This window comes from Falco punctatus (genome assembly GCF_963210335.1).
Source record: "Falco punctatus genome assembly, chromosome: Z".
NCBI classification, from domain to species: Eukaryota; Metazoa; Chordata; class Aves; order Falconiformes; family Falconidae; genus Falco; species Falco punctatus.
In genome coordinates, this window is record NC_137586.1 from 26,672,833 (window position 1) to 26,689,393 (window position 16,561).

At 44.4% G+C, this 16,561-nt stretch overlaps 1 protein-coding gene across 1 annotated transcript; it reads right to left on the bottom strand.

Moving 5' to 3' along the window:
- Window positions 1-6,408: 6,408 nt before the first annotated feature.
- F2RL1 (F2R like trypsin receptor 1) lies at window positions 6,409-12,534 on the bottom strand. The gene is made up of 2 exons (XM_080371830.1): window positions 12,307-12,534; window positions 6,409-8,307 (listed from the first exon to the last, which is right to left on the bottom strand). Exons 1-2 carry the CDS (start codon window positions 12,386-12,388, stop codon window positions 7,202-7,204), a joined length of 1,188 nt encoding a protein of 395 aa, XP_080227956.1. The 5' UTR covers window positions 12,389-12,534; the 3' UTR covers window positions 6,409-7,201.
- Between the last annotated feature and the right edge of the window lie 4,027 nt (window positions 12,535-16,561).

Consider the following 16,561-nt stretch of genomic DNA (forward strand, 5'->3'; position numbering starts at 1 on the left):
AGCTCCTCTTGGCACCCCGCTTACCAGTGCTGGGCTGGGTGTTTAAAGGGAAGGTTTCTTCTACACATCACGCAACTGATGCTACGTGGAGTAAGTGGGTTGTGCTGATTACACAGTTGAGTTCGAACAGGAAATCCCAGTTGTCCAGGAATCTTGGCAATTATTATTATGTCACCAGAGGAAGAGGTGACATGTGCTGAAGAAGCCCCATTGTACAATGAACTGCCAGAACATGAGAAGCACTATGCCTTGTTTACTGATGGGTCCTGCTGTATCGTAGGAAAGCATCAGAGGTGGAAGGAGGCTGTATGGAGTCCCCTATGACAAGTTGCAGAAACTGCTGAAGGAGAAGGTGAATTGAGCCAGTTTCTGGAGGTGAAAGCTATTCAGCTGGCTTTAGATGTTGCTGAACAAGAAAGGTCGCCCATACTTTACCTCTATACTGACTCATGGATGGTGGCAAATACCCTGTGGGGGTGGTTACGGCAAAGGATGCAAAGTAATTGGCAAGGCAGAGGTAAACCCATCTGGGCTGCCACGTTATGGCAAGATATCACCGCTCGGGTGGAGAACCTGGTTGTAAAAGTATGTCACGTAGATGCTCACGTACCCAAGAGTCAGACCACTGAGGAACATCTAAACAACCAGCAGGTACATCAGGCAGCCAAGATTGAAGTGGCTCAGGCAGACCTGGATTAGCAACATCAAGGTGAATTATTTATAGCTTGGTGGGCCCATGGCACTTCAGGTCATCAAGGAAGAGATGCAATATATAGATGGGCCTGAGATCAAGGGGTGAGCTTAATCATGGACACTATTGCACAGGTAATCCATGAATGTCAGACATGCGCTGCAATTAAGCAAGCCAAACAGTTAAAGCCTCTGTGGCATGGAGGACAACAGCTGAAATAGATACGGGCTAGCTTGGCAGACTGACTATCTCACACTCCCACAGACCTGCCATGGCAAGTGCCAAGTGCTTACAATGGTGGAGGCAACCACCAGATGTCTGGAAACATACCCTGTGCCCCATGCCACTGCCCAGAACACTATCCTGGGCCTTGAAAGACAGGTCTTGTGGTGACACGGCACCCCAGAAAGAATTGAATCAGACAACGGAACTCATTTCTGAAACAATCCCAGAGACACTTGGGCCAAAGAGCATGGCACTGAGTGCGTATATCACATTCCCTATCATGCACCAGCCTCCGGAAAAACTGAGTGATGTAATGGAGTGTTAAAGACTGCACTGAAAGCAATGGGTGGTGGAACTTTCAAACATTGGGAAACACATTTAACAAAAGCCACCTGGTTGGTTAATACCAGTGGAGCTGGCCCTGCACAGTCAAAGCTTTTTTGTACTGTAGAAGGGGATAAAGTTCCTGTAGTGCACCTTAAAAACATGGTGGGGAGAACTGTGTGGATCATTCCTGCCTCAGGCAAAAGCATACCCATCTGTGGGATTGCTTTTGCTCAATGACATGGGAACACTCGGTGGGAAAGGCAGGAGGATGGGGAAGTTCAAAGTGTGCCTCAAGGGGCTTTGATTTTGGGTGAAATGAATTGAGCTGTGTGATGTTGTTACATCACATTGTATATTGTCACTTCTATATGGCTATTAGTACTGGGCATCTTGTGGCATTCATCTCTACCACTTTGGATTTGATGATCTGAATGTGACTCCTTTTCAACTGCCACACCAACAAGAAATGACTTGGGTGAAACCAGATCAGCCCAGCCATTACAGAATCAGAACTGGCTTCAAAATGCAACAATCCAACACCTCGTGTCATCTTCCCTGACTAGAAAAACTGTTACAACAGATGGAACCAGACGTCATGGACTAAATGAACTCGATGGACTTTAGAGGAATGGTCCATAGACTAAGGGAATGATATCTATGTATTTATGTTAAAGGATAGGAGAGGTGATGATGTATTGGAATATGTATCATGACATAAATGGTATGGAATAAGGAGTGGATACTGTCCTGGTTTTGGCTGGGATAGAGTTAAATTTCTATTAGTAGCTGGCCAGTGCCGTGTTTTGGCTTTGGAGTGAAAACAATGCTGATAACACCCCCATGTTTTCAGTTGTTGCTGGGTGATGTTTATACTGTCAAGGACTTTTTAGTGTCTTGCCAGCCAGAGGGCTGGAGGGGCACCAGTCACTGGGAGGGACACAGCCAGGACAGCTGACCCCAGCTAGCCACAGAGGTATGTCATACCATGGGGCACCGTGCTGGGAGTATAAACTGGGGGGGCTGGCTGGGGTGGGCCAACCATTGCTGGGGGACTGGCTGGGCATGGGTCAGCGGGTGGGGAGCAGCTGTATTGTGCATCACTTGTTTGGCTTCCTCCCTTCCCTACGGCTTCATTGCTCTCCCCCTCTCATTCCTTTTCATTATAACTGATACTGTTGTTATTATTCCTCTTTCCTTTTTATTTCAATTATTACGTTGTTCTAATCTCAACCCTTGAGTTTCACCTTCCTTTCCAACTCTCCTCCCCAACTCCCTGGGTGAGGGGGAGTGACTGAGTGGCTTTGTGGGGCTTAATTACCAGCCAGGGTTAAACCATGACACATACCTGGGAAAGTGAAGGGGGCTGAGTGTGTGTGTGTGTGTGTGTGTGTGTGTGTGTGTGATTTGCCTGCTGGCCTAAGCAGGGACCTGTTTCCACTCCTCCCTGTCACTTAGGTCCCCTCCATCTGCCTGGTGGTGAGTAGGCAGGGGACCCTCCACTTCTTGTGATGTGTCCATCCAGTGCATCTATCTCAACCCTTTAAGAACCAGGGGTTACCAAATGAGCCTAGTGGACCCTGGTTCAAAGCAAATAAAATCAGGTTTTCACAGCAAGACACCCAACAGTGTTACTAATTAAACTAGACAAATAGGAAACTCTCATGCTGAAAATACCTGGATGTTAGGAATGTGGGAGGTATGATACGTGCCTGCACTGTTCTCACTCCTGCCTGGGTACCTGCCTGTAACTCCTTTTCGTTGCTGTTTTGCACACTTCAAGTTACAGATTAGTCCTTCTCAGCAGCAGGTTTCCTCACTGATGCCAATGAGCTTAGCTCCCCTGGAATTCAACTCCTTTTTTCCTGAAATTCAGAGCACATTTCAGCAGACTCATAACACAGCAATCATGTGGCGCGAAGAAACAAACTTCCCTGGCCACATTTTCTGTGCATCTGGTATGTTGGCCAGATGCCTTGTGCAGCAGTCCTACTGGTTTTTGACATATCCCTTGACATCTTGCTGTCTTGTTCACCTCCAAAGACATGGCTCAGCAGATTATGTTGGACAAGCTATATGGACCCTCGGTCTGAGCCAGCAAAGCCATTGCTATGGTCATGGGTAGAGGCTTCCTCCCTGCTACTTAGGTTTGCCAGAACCTTCACTGCTCCTGTGCTTGTAGCTGCTTAGTGCAAGCACGTGTTGGTGGCAAAAGGTGGTCTGACCTTCTCCCTTGTGCTGAGCTCATCCAGCAAACTAGACAAATGCTGTTCCAAGTTGAAGGTAAACTTTCCTCCCTCCTCCTGGTTTAACTTTAACCTGAGACGGATCAAATCCACCCCAAAGTCACACACGGTTGTTAACAGTACAAGGGAACAGTGTGATCACAAGCAGTAAGGTTAAGGGAAAGACTAGCCTACCTCTCTTAGCTGTAGCACACGCTTGAGCTGTTTGTGAAACCATGACACTGGGCACATAATTACACTGATTTCCACTTCCTGATGTGTTCATGAATGTTGCAGTGATTACTTATGTAGCATGCAAATCTTAAGTCAGCCTTAGGTGGGGATGTTTTTGTATCTCTTTGGTTTAGAATTGTCAAGTTGGCACTGTTCAGGAATATATTTATTGTTAGCTGAAGACAATCACTCTATACCGATCAATCTTGCCTGAGGGTATAGTCCTAGAGGAGGTTAAGCAGCCAGCTCCCTACTCCTAGGGTACGTTCTTGCCCCATCACTACCTGACTGCACAGGCACACGATTGTCAGTTCAAGAATTGGTTCACATTGATTGACCAACTAGCCTGGTCTACCTGCTCTGTTAACTGGAGCAAAATAATTCATCCTAAATTCAGGATGAGCATTTGCAATGCAGCTAGAGATGGGAAAATTTTCCCACAATTTGTCCTTGTTTCCAGGATAAAAAGAAGCAAAACAATTCTTATAAAGGTTTCTCCTCTTTATCTGCAATTAGTTTAGTCTGCAACACTTGAGTTGCATTAGAGGCAGACAACACTTGCAGCATTGTGTATGTAGAAGATACATGCTATAAATGCAACTGGATACTTGATGAAATTCTAAGTACCAGTTCTCTTCTTCCCCTCCTAACCACACAATAGTTAGATGCAGAGATGTCCCTCCCTATCTGCCCCTAAAGACATGAGCCCAGACAGTATCACTAAAACAGCGAATGAAGAGCAAAGAAGATATTACTAATTTCTATTATAACTAGACTTAAAAGATCTTTTCAACTCCCAGTGAGCATAGTTTGAGGGAATAAGCTTCACTTAGATGACTGTGGGTTCCTTGAATAGTATTGTCCAAAGTTTGCCACACATAGTACAACCTTCTTTTAAAAGAAAACATCCTATTAATTAAAACTTTTTCTCAAAATGCTTTCAAAAACACCACAGCAACATCTAACTCTTACATGTCATTGGCAGATCTCCGCTGTTGCTGCAGGTATGACATGGAAGATTCCTCCTTGAAACCTGCTTTGTCAATCCACAGATGAAGAAGGCTAGAAGGGAGGAGAGGATCAAGAAGATCAGCACATCCCTTCACGCGAGCTGCAGCGGACTGGTTTGACTGACTGGAGTCCCCAGCTCTGATCCCACCAACAACAGGAAAGGAAGAAAAGAGTGAGATCATAGATATAAGCATAATGTGCTATATTTCTGATTAAATAATGACAAGAAATAAATCTCGCCCCCTAAAAGACTGACTATATTAAACATGAATCATAGGTGATACCTTTATGGCATTACATAGACACGCACAGACAATTCATCATCTTCACAATGTACAGCCTGTAACCCTTGGACTCCTGGCAGAACACCAGCAGTGCTGTAATCACATGAACTATGCGCCCTTCCTTGGTTTATTCACTACCACATACTGCGCACTAGAAAAGACGCTAGGCTGTTCAGTAAGATAAAAATACATTCTCGTATTCTGTTTATCATACACAAGCTAAGGGAAGAAGAGTTCAGATGGCAGTATGTGAAGGTGGTGCATCCCCCTTCTTCCCAAATCATTCCAGTGCTATGGCCTCTTATGTACAGTTATTTTCCAGTAAGGATCTGTATTACATCTTCAGTAATAAATAATTATTTCCCTGCATTTTTGCCAGGAAACAGGAAGAGCAAACTGTTTATGTCTGAGAAGTGTTTGTGTTCCACTGCATCTATTGTAAACTCTCTGCTCTTCAGAGATACTCATTAATGAGAGTTGCTATCTTAGCCTGGACTTCTGAAATACCACCACCAAACATCCTACTTTCATGCTAAGCATCTGCTGAGACAAGACTGCAGCAGGCAAAAGGAGAGCTAGAGCTTAATTAATCCTTGAGATGAGTAATCAAATGCATTAAACAAACCTCTTAATCTTTACTACTACGTATGGGGGAAAAAATCCTTGTTACTAAAGTAGGGGCAGAATGTAGAAACCAAAGAACAATCAAAGGAACAGACTAGCACACAGAAAGAAATAATTATATAAATACCTACAGTCTTTAAGCTGTACAAGACTGCTCAAATTCTTCCTACGGTTCAGTCTACCTGCTTTCTTACTCTCCCTATCTGAAGTGATGAACACTTCCCATCTATATACCAGCTGCCTCAGAGTACTGTTTGGACTGAGGGCTTTTCCACTTGCTTTTTTTTGTAGCGACCCAGCTACACTTAAGTCTCAGACAGGTCATTGGATACAAGTTCAATGTACAAGTGGTGAAACGCATCAGGACTGCGAGACTTGGAAAAAAATGCATTTAAATCCTACCATCACACACATACCCATCAGCTTTTCAGATCAGAAGTAAATGTGATTCCATATTCCTGAGTGGTCACAAATATCTTATGTCCTCTTCCCTCATCCAGGATATTTCAGAAGTCCACTGGGGCTGATGTTAGAGTGTTTGGTTATATCTCATTATTCCCCCACAATTCTGAACTATTTGGTTTTACTTATCTGCTAATAAGGGAACAACTTCACCCTAATGAAGTGTGTCATTAGGTAAATTTTACTTAACCCATTTAGGCATTACAGTTGTCAGACTCCTAATTCACTGTTAGGAATAAGATCTTTGCTACATGAAACAAGGCAAGTTCAACTTCTCAGCATTTTGGAGAACATGTAAAAGCACAGAAGAAAGCACCCAAATCAAATATGTTATAAAAAAATAATCATATTTAGATATCCTAAAAAATACAAGGCACATTATATAAAAATCAAACAGCTATTCATCAAAGCTTTGTAAATAGCTCCATTTAAGATCACGTACTGGCAAGCATTACATAACAGTGAATAATCTCTAACATTTTATCACAGTGCTAGCTGGTAACCAGTTCAGCTTGTCAACTCACTAGGATAAACTTTACAAGCTTCTTCCATGTTAGTATTTACAGTGTGGTAACTTGGAAAACAATATAAAATTACATGATACTAAAGATAATATAGTCTACACCAAGATGGTGAAATGGATTCTCCTCTCCTCTCTACAACTTCAAATTATGTTCAGTGTAAGCAGGTACACACAGCAAGATCCTACATACTAAATTAAATCTGTTCAGTTGTTTAATACATTACAGTTAAAGCCAAACAAAACAGATTTCTCTGTTAATTAAATATACTAGAGCAACACTACATAACATTCCAGTGACATTTTGCTTTTTTAACAACTTTGATATTAAACAAAAATGCCTTCAACCACAACTCACTGCCAGGTCAGCAGCATTTCTGCAGAGCATCTGAGATGTCATGATTTTTTTTCCAGTCTAGTGGGAAGATTTTATCTGTTTACAATTTCTACACAGGGTAAGCAGCTGCCAGTTCCAAAATCCAGGTTTCCATGTAATTAAAAAGCAGAGATGTTTCTTCAGACTCCCTTGTAAAAAGTAACTCTGTTGTCACTTACACCCTTTCAGCAGTAGTAATAAAAGTTCACTTTTCTAGGATTAAACTCAGTAGGTTGATTTAGTGGTCCCATTTGAGTTTGAAGAATATGAATTTGATTTTCTGGGGTATCTGCCTGATGAGAGAGACACTTGCATCCTCCTTGTAGTTCGCACACTTCGGCAAAGAAGAGCATTTTTAAGGTTGTCTCTGAAGTCTTTTGAAATATAGTAATAGATGAATGGATCGATGCAACTGTTCAAAGTAGAAAGACACAGTGCAGTTATGTATGACACATACAGATAGCTCTGGCTGTAGGTTTTGAGGAGCAAATAATGCACAACAAGCAGCACATTGCTAGGCGTAAAACAGATGAGATACATGGATAGCACAACGATAATGAGTTTGATTGCTCTTTTTCGTTTCTTGCTAGTGCTTATATCTGAGATGGAAGCATTCAGAGTTTTAATCATTAGTATGTAAGCAACAGCAGTGAGAAGAGCTGGGATTAAGAAGAGTCCAACTGCAAGTGAGAGGAAATAACTGAACATATCATGAGCCAAAACATTTTCAGGCAACACATCGTGGCAGGTAGTGATGTTAAGATTTGAAATATATGCCGTTTGATTAACAAGATACAATGGAATAGTGCCCAGCAAAATCAGTATCCAGATAGCAAGGGAGATGCCCAAGGCAATTTCAGATTTCTTTCTTGAATGCACTATGGGGTTCACTACAACCCAATACCGTTGCACACTGAGACACGTCATAAAAAGAATGGAAGAGTACATATTTCCATAGAAAAATCCAACAAGTACTTTGCAGAGACCTTCGCCGAATAGCCAGTTATTGCCATTTACATGGTATGCAATCTTCAGTGGGAACCAGACAACAAAAAAGAGGTCTGCCAGTGCTAAGTTAACCATATAAATCACAGCTGGATGTTTCTTCTTTGTTCGGAAAAAGAAGACCCAGAGGGCCATGGCATTGCTTGGCAAACCAATGATAAAAACAATGATATAGATCATAGGAAGAAAAACTGTAGTCAGCTTTCCTGTGAGGGCTTTTGCTGCAAATTCATCCACTTCATATAACTCTTCAGAGGCATTATTTGTATTTGAAACCTTCTGGCCAGCAAAACTTCTTCCTTTTGAACTGCTGGTTCCACTACTCCCTAAAATGAAAAAAATCAAGAAGTTGCCGTTATTGAAGTACAGATTTCTTGTCCTTTTTAAAAATAAACTAGACATCATGATTTACTCTGAAGAATTCAAGAGGGCCTTATCAACAGAAAAATTAAGACCGGTTTTCAAACACTTGACAATTTTTATTCCCTTTATTATTCAAAAGACAACCTATATCCCTATTCAAGGATTCTTATCACCACCCAAAATGCTTTTCCATGTCACCAGAAATACCTTGTCAAAACGGCTGTCAGGTGCTCCTACCACCTGAACAGTTACAATAGATACTGCTTCAAGTACCCCAGGGCACCAGTATTATTTTACACGGTGGTGCCAGATTACGCTAAGTGCTGGGACTTGTAAAACTTTGCACCAGGCTAATGTAACTGCAGTAGCAGCTTCCTCAGCTTAGATAACCTGAAAATAAGGTATGCAGTAAAGAAAAAGCACACTGCCCTCAGATAAGCTAGAACTGGAACTCAGAACATAAAGCCAAAAGCTATGCACAAGTGATCTCTAGGGAAAGAGAGATGCGTGGTATACTGTATCCAATTTGAAGCCTGAACAGGCCAACTTCATGCATGAAGATGCGATGGGGCCAGTCATCTGAGATCTCCTTCCAATTCATGGGCAAGATGGTCAGACAATCTGTAGTTTCTACTCAAGAGTGCAAAGTAGTAGAGCTGACAGCTATGGTTGCTTCATACATCAGACATCTATCACTTCAAGTTTTGTTCTGCCTCTGAACGCGACAGGAACTTGACAAACCATATGGGCAAGCCACCCACTCCTGACTGCTCTGTCTTGTATGACAGCCTTCAGATGGCTCAGTTCAGAACTCCTTCAGACCCAACTCAGTTCTGTCATGCTAACAAGTTAAAACCGCACAAGCAGATACTGACCATGAACTAGCACCGTTCCCAAAAATCAGACATCCACCAGACTAAACTCCATGGGTGTGGAATTTTACTGTCTGTGAAGAATTTCTTTTAACCTTACCTCAGTTTCTATCAATATTTGTGGATTATTTTAGCCACAACCCCCCCCAACTGGAGTATAAAGGAGAGTCTTCTTTAGTAAGCAGATGTGTGTACAAGCCATGAACAGTGTTGAAGGATCGCCCCTTTGTTATTCAATGAATAAAAGTTTTGATACAGTTCTAGAATGAAAAATGCTTACAACTTACATTTTGAAGTATAGGAATTCTCACACAAGAAATACATAAGCACACAAGTATGTGTGTTTTCCACTATAGATTCTCAAGAACAGCAACTTTAGGTATCTGTTCCTTTCCAGTTATTACTATGAAAGTCTGACGCACAGCATTAGTGTGCTGCCTAGACTGTGTAACCTCCTAAAGAGGTGTACAGAAATACAGCACACATTGGTGCTCTTTAGCATTTTTAACTAAGTTACCTTAGCTCCACTTAACAAGTATTTGACAAGCTCCAGACACAGGCTGTCTTCACTGGAAAACTGAGGTATAAGAGAACTCTTTGCCAGAACAGTGATATGGAAAAATCTTTGCAGTACGCTGCACGAAGACTGACGTCTAAATTACACCAACAGAACCAGTCTTAAAGAAAATTAATTCAAATGCCAAAACAGTCACTTTGGCCTATATGTGTTGTAATTATGATGGGCAGAACTACATAAATCCTGCTCTCAGGTCTTCAAGCCACATTATTATGTCAGCAATACTATTAAAGACTGCAAAGTTTACTTGTATAATACATAAATCCCAGGTCTCTAACTTGAGCTGTAAATAACAGAACCCATAAAACCAGCTTGAAGAACATAGGTCATACAGATATCAGATAACGTAAATGATAATTAGCTAAGCAATGCCTCTTTTCTCAAGCTTATAGCTTGAGTGCAAAAGACCCTGCAGATGCTTGCTTGGCAACGGACCCTTTATTCTAAGCTGACCACAGTTCTCAGAGTACCATAATAAAGCACAGTGTACAGTGCCATGTTAAACACCTTTCCCTCAGTAAGTGGTTGATATTATCAAATTGCAGTCATACTACTTTTATTCCATTCCAAAGACTTAAATTATTGTAGAAATCTGGAAGAGCAAATAGTAACACTTCATCCTTACTTGCGTTTTGTGATCAGATATAAATAATGCTTTGCAACTTATGTTCACAGGTTGGGTTGGAAAAAAACAAAAAGCTCACAAAAAAGCCCTAAAGCATTAGTGTGAGACATTGGAGTAAGAGACAGAATAAAGTGGATTGATGGACATGTGAACCACACACAGGACAGGACTTAGTATTGCAGGAGTGGTGAAACAGAAACAAAGGTTTGTTGTAGCCTCTTTCTGAAGACTAAGCTAAATGGGTGATATCAGAGACAAGTCTTGCTTTTATGCTGACTTTAAGTAGTTTGAGCCTCAGAAGTTCTGACTGCAGAAGCTGTGCAGGTTTTGTTAGCCCAAGTGGCACCCAGACAGGGAGACAGTTCAGCGTCCCACTGTCTTTGCAGCTAACACTCCCACAGGAGCAACCAATCCTTAGTTAGGTATGTGCATTTTCTACATCCTCTTCTTACTCCTTCTGCACTTGCAGTTTTCCATAACAATTGAGTTCTTTTCCAAGCCGGGTTTCACCCGGCCTGACTCACATACAGAGAATGCAGCTAACCTGCTAATCTGCCTACGGGAAAAAGCTTCCTTAGTATCATGGGAAAATGTACTCTCCTCCCACAACAAGCGATTGTTTCAACACCTTTACCATTTCCCCAGAAGACATAACCCACTGCATACCAAACGAAGGAATATGCCTACCCCGCAGACACAAGACTGCCAGCAGCACAGAGTATCCAGGTTATTTTAGGTCATGGTGGTAATACCCACAACAGGACTAAGGTTAAGATTTCCCTGGTTCTTGGATCTGCAGCCCATATTCACCACAACCCCGTAATGGCACTAGCCTGCTGGAAAACGGCTACCCCAAGCCCCTGACTTACAGGGCTGGGACAGTCCCTTGGCCGGGACGGGATCACACCTCCAGCGCATTTCACCTCCCTACTCCTGAAGATCAAAGCACCCAGCTAAAACTCTCAAGCACTCTACAAATTCCTTCCCCCACCCAGGTCAGACAACTAGGCTATTAAGAGGCAGCTCAGTTTCATAAACCCGTTCTGAACAACAAAATTTGCAGTTGCCTATTATCTATTCATTGAGAAAGCAGGACCTGCCATAAGCTTGGCTTCGACATTTAACACATACAATTTAATTACGTAAATAAACCCAGGATGAACTAATACCGAAGACCACAGCGCAAAGGCATGTGGAGAAACGGCAACGGGGTTTACTGTAAAAGGCTGTGAAACATGAACCTTACGGCAGTGAAATATTAACATGAATGACTGGCTTTTTTCCTTAAACAGCACTTACGGACGTTCTGTAAGCATAACGTCAATTGACAGAGATAAGCATTAGGATTAGAAACAAAGCACCTTAGATTTTCAGAGTTGGAGGGGGAAAGCGAGAAGTGTCTTTCAAGTTTTTTTCTGTTCACATACAGCCGTTAGGCAGGTTGCAAGCCGCGCAGCGCCGGGCAGTGCCCGCGCAGGACCTGCGCCCCCGCCGCCCCCCGCAAACCCCAGCCGGGCGGGACCCGAGCGCCCCTCCGCCTCCCGGCGAGGAGCCGGGCCGGCCGGCAGCGCCCTCCCCGCGGGGCCCGGCTGCCCCGCTGCCACCGGCCCGTTCTCCGAGACCGTTCGACGCCGCGGGCACCCCGCACAGCGCGCTCCAGGCTCCGCACGTCCCGCCGGGGGCCAGGCACCTGCTCCGCCGCCCCGCCGCCCCGTGCCCCCCGCACGGCACGCCGCCCCGCCCGAGCCCGGCCCGCAGCCGAGGGGCGCCGAGCACCCGGCGCAGCGCCCGCGGAGCCCCGGGCGGGCTCGGCCGTCCCCAGCGTATCAACCCAGCGGAGCCAGCGGCTCTAGCACCCGCCGGCGGCAGCGCGCACTCCTCCTCTCACCTGCGGGAGTGGCGGCCGCCAGCAGCGCGCACAGCAGCAGCGGTAGCAGCAGCAGCAGGCACAGCCCGCGGTGCCCGTCCATCCTGCCGCCGCGCTCCGGCCACCGCTGCCTGCCCGCACGCCCGACCGGTTCCACCTGATACCTCAGCTAGGAGGGGCGGAGGGCGCGCCCTGCCGGGACCAGCCTGGCGGCGCACGGATCCGGCCCAAACCACATCCCCCACCCCCGAGGGCTCTGGGGCTGCCCCTAACATGGCGGGGTGAGCCTGGCCGGCGGGTCCGCCCCCCACCGCCTCAAAATGGCGGGGGCGCACCTTTTCCCCCTCGAGGGGGCGGCCGGGGTGGCGCCTGGCTTCACGCCCTGCGTGCCCCGCATGCCTGGCTGCCGGGGCTGGGCCCGTGCCGCGCGTCTCGGCTTCGCTCCCTCCCGAGCTGGTCACCGGGCCCGGGCCCGGGCCCCGCCGGTGGGAGCCCCCGGGGCGCGCTGCCCGCGGCCGGGTCCGTGCCGGGGCCGGGCTGTGCCGCGCCGCCGCGGGGGGGGGAGCGGGCCCGGCCTGGGGCGGGGGGGCTGCGGCCGCGGGCGAGCTGTCGAGGAGGCGGCTGGAGGGGCCATCCGTGGTGGGACGGTGCTGCTCCGGCGGATTCGTATTGACGGGTGTGTGCCGGGTTTGTTACTCTTCGTTATGGTAACCTGTGAGAAGCGGGCAGCTAAATGTGTAATGGCTGCTTAAACCAAGTGCCGTTCTGGTACTGCCCTGGCATGGCCCAGGGTAAAAGAAGGAGTGTTTTCACTTGTTAGCCTTGCCTGGGCTCGGGCGGCACCAATTTCCTTTTGCAAATAGGGATTTCAAATACACAGTTAAGCACTGCAATGCCAGCAGTGTTATCCATTTATCCACACAAATATGAATTCAAGAAACGTTTTTTGGTTTTTAAAATCAAGCATACAACTTACCAAACTCCAAAATCAAACCTGCATGTACAACCCTGGTTCACATCTTGACCGTTTCTCCAGTTACATCTGTAATGCTCTCTCTGCCTCAGTCAGTCTGCAGGATACCTGGTGTTCAGTTGGTAATAAAATTATGGGGTTTTGGAATGCATATGTTAAGTATATACTCTGTTCTCTGTTGTTCTGAAGAGAAAACTACTTTTTGTGGGCTTTCTGTGATGGTCATGGAATACAGGTGTTGAGTTGAGGAGGTCTGCATTCCCATTTTACAGATAGAAAATGGAGTACATAGAGGAGGGTAAATGCACTTGGAAGTTTTGGGTGTCTGAGTCAGCATCAAGGGCCTCTCTTTTTTGATTCAGTGTTATAAATTAATCCATACTCAAAGCATGGTTCCTGTTTGTCATCCACCCAGCTAAGACTGTTTACAGATTTCTCACTGTAGTCTCGGTTTCCTTGCTAAGCACCGGGAGAGTCACAGCCCATGCTTCCAGACTCCCTCCCTGTCTCTTTGTCTCACTTGCAGGGCTCTTTTGTTTACCATTACAAACTGTTCCATGGGTGCTTAATCTCCTGTTCCTCATCATGTTGTCCAGGAAATTGTAGTTTTCTCATCTGGCTTTTTATCTAATCTCCCTTTCCAACAGGCATACACATAATTTGCTGGCTACAGGTCTCTGCGGTGTTTTCCTTCTCAGATCTCTAGCCCTAAGAAGTCCTTTTGTCCGGTTCTGCTGTAGCCAGTGCTCTCCTCCTGCCAGGGCCCAGTCCCAGCTTTCACTGTTTTCTCTTCATTTATTACATCCAAGTCCGTCTTTTTGACCCCTTTACATTCAAAGCAGACAGCTCCTTCCTCCAGCAGCAGTGGAAGGGACTGAGAATGCAAGGGAAAAGGATTCATTGCTGTCACTGAACCAAATCTGATCTAGGCTGTCCTATGACGAGTCAGAGCAGCAACTGGAGAAGTTTTGTGGCTGCGTATAGAAGGAAGCGTCAGTGCAGGTGCACCTTCTGGAAGTGCAGCTCTGGACTTAGCCTCTGTTGAGTGCAAGGAAACCACGTAAATGGAGATCTGTAATTTGGCTAGATTATCATAGGGATGTCAGAAACAAGTAATTGATGTGAGGATCATGTCCCTTCAAAATCTTATAAACAATTAATTAGTCCCAAGCAATAAAAAAGGGAGCCTATAAGAGGGAGTGTTGAGCGACTTTAAGACCAGACTCCATCAACCTGCCTTATAAGAGAGGCCTTACTGCAGCCTTTCTTCCAAACTTAAAGGGAGCTTATATGCGAAAGATGGGGAGAGACTTACTACCAGGGCCTGTACTGATAGGACATTTTTAAATTAAAAGAGATTAGATTTAGATTAGATATTGGGCAGAAATCCTTTACTATGAGGGTGGTGAGACACTGAAACAGGTTGCCCAGAGAAGTTGCAGGTGCCCCATCATTGGAAGCATTCAAGGTCAGGCTGGATGGGGCTTTGAGCAACCTGGCCTAGTGGAAGGTGTCCCTGCCCATGGAATGGGATTGGACTAGATAATCTTTAAAGGCCCCTTCCAACACAAACCACTCTGTGATTCTGTAACAAGCTAATGGGCTTTAGCACTTGTAAGCAATAGCTCCTGGTGTTCTGTTTGTGCCTTGCTAAAGTGGCTTTTGTTCTATTTACTTTGTTCTATTTACTTATTTACTGTCAAGAAGTTGGTGTTCCTAGCTAACATCTTCAGCAGATTCACCATTTATAGTCTAAATCAGAGCATTTGTAGTCTAAAAATGAGTTCTGCCTTATGACTTAAAAAATATTGAATAGAAACTAGAAATAGTCTTGCCCCTGTTCAAATCACTGCAACCTCTGTACAGATCAATGTCAAGCCTGAGTGATTTTTAGTTGCCTTTATTGAAGACATTTGATTTGTGAAACCTGTTTACAGTTCTAGTATGCCATTTATCAAACATTTTGGAAAGAAAATTTAACAATCCCTAAATAAACACAAACCAATTAGGTTTCTGTTCACACTTGTTTTTTGATTGGAAAATAATTGCAATAAACACAACTGCCACAGGAAGAGTAAGCACATGACTAGAGATGCTTATTAAACCTCAGTTCTCCATTACAAATTGGTAATTTCTTGGGGTTTCTGCTATACAATTTTTTCTGCTATGAATAACATATATATGTGTGAATGTATATATATATACACAGCTATATTGGGAAGAATCATCTGGCACCTTTATATAGTGTCTTGAAGGGAGCTTTGAACTAGCACATTAATGGTTATTGATTATTGAAGCGTATCCAAAACTGACAAAAAGATAAGTGAGCATCAGCTCATAATTTCCTGCTCTAGCAGTATTTGTCTGTGGCATGTTATCAGGGAAGTCTCTTGCACCTTGGAGCAAAGGGCGTCATTGGAAATGTGCTCCCTCTTGCACTTCGGGTAGCTGGTAGGTGTGGTAGTATTAACACAGTTAGGCACAGGGGCTCCAAAAGGGACCTTCCAGGATATACCTTTTAGGTCTTGATTAATTTTTAGCAGCATAATGATGTGATGTAATCATGAAGATGTGTGACTGTCAGAGATGCTTGGTACCTCTTTATTAAATAAAAAATGGATGTGGTTTCCTTGCAAGGCACTTGTCAGTACTTGTGCAGCTTGTGCTAGGATAAATGGGTGGGAGCATTTTCAATACATAGAGATTGTTTTGTGTGCTTCATGTATCCCTGGGAACTTCTGAATTTAGAGAGCAAATGTGTTTTCTGTGTGGCTTATTGCAATCATACCACGTCGGGTGGAGGAGAAAGTAAGGGATGGCTCTTTGTGCCATATGACTTACACAAATACATGGATTATTTTTATTAAGGTACAAGAATTACTTGCTTTTGGAAGGGAGAGGAAATAAAAATCCCCTAACTTTAAAAATCAACAAGTCTTGTAGGGATGGCACAATCACTTAAAATATCCTTCAAACAATGCAATTAAGTGCAAGGTTTCAAGGAGGGAGGGTGAAGTTTTGTTCAAATGAAACAATTTTAATATTTTCATTTTAAAACCTAATTAAGATTTTGATTTAGAAGAAGCTGATGCATCATCTCTCAGTGCTTTAGCCTGCTCTCAGGGTAGCCGCCTGGCATTTTGGAAACTAAGAAAGTACCTGGGTACTAAGCTATGGCAAGGCACTGCTTTCACAGTGCAAGAACAGGTCTCTGGATATAAGAAGCCTTTTTGTTAACTCATTTCAACACAATGAAGTCCTCTATCTTTCCTCCCTGTGTTACTCATTCATAAAAGCCCCTGT

Coding starts and splice junctions, on each gene's coding strand:
- F2RL1 (XM_080371830.1), bottom strand. CDS start 12,388: ATGGACGGGCACCGCGGGCTGTGCCTGCTGCTGCTGCTACCGCTGCTG. Junction 8,308..12,306: donor GGCGGCCGCCACTCCCGCAG/GTGAGAGGAGGA, acceptor TTTTCATTTTAG/GGAGTAGTGGAACCAGCAGT.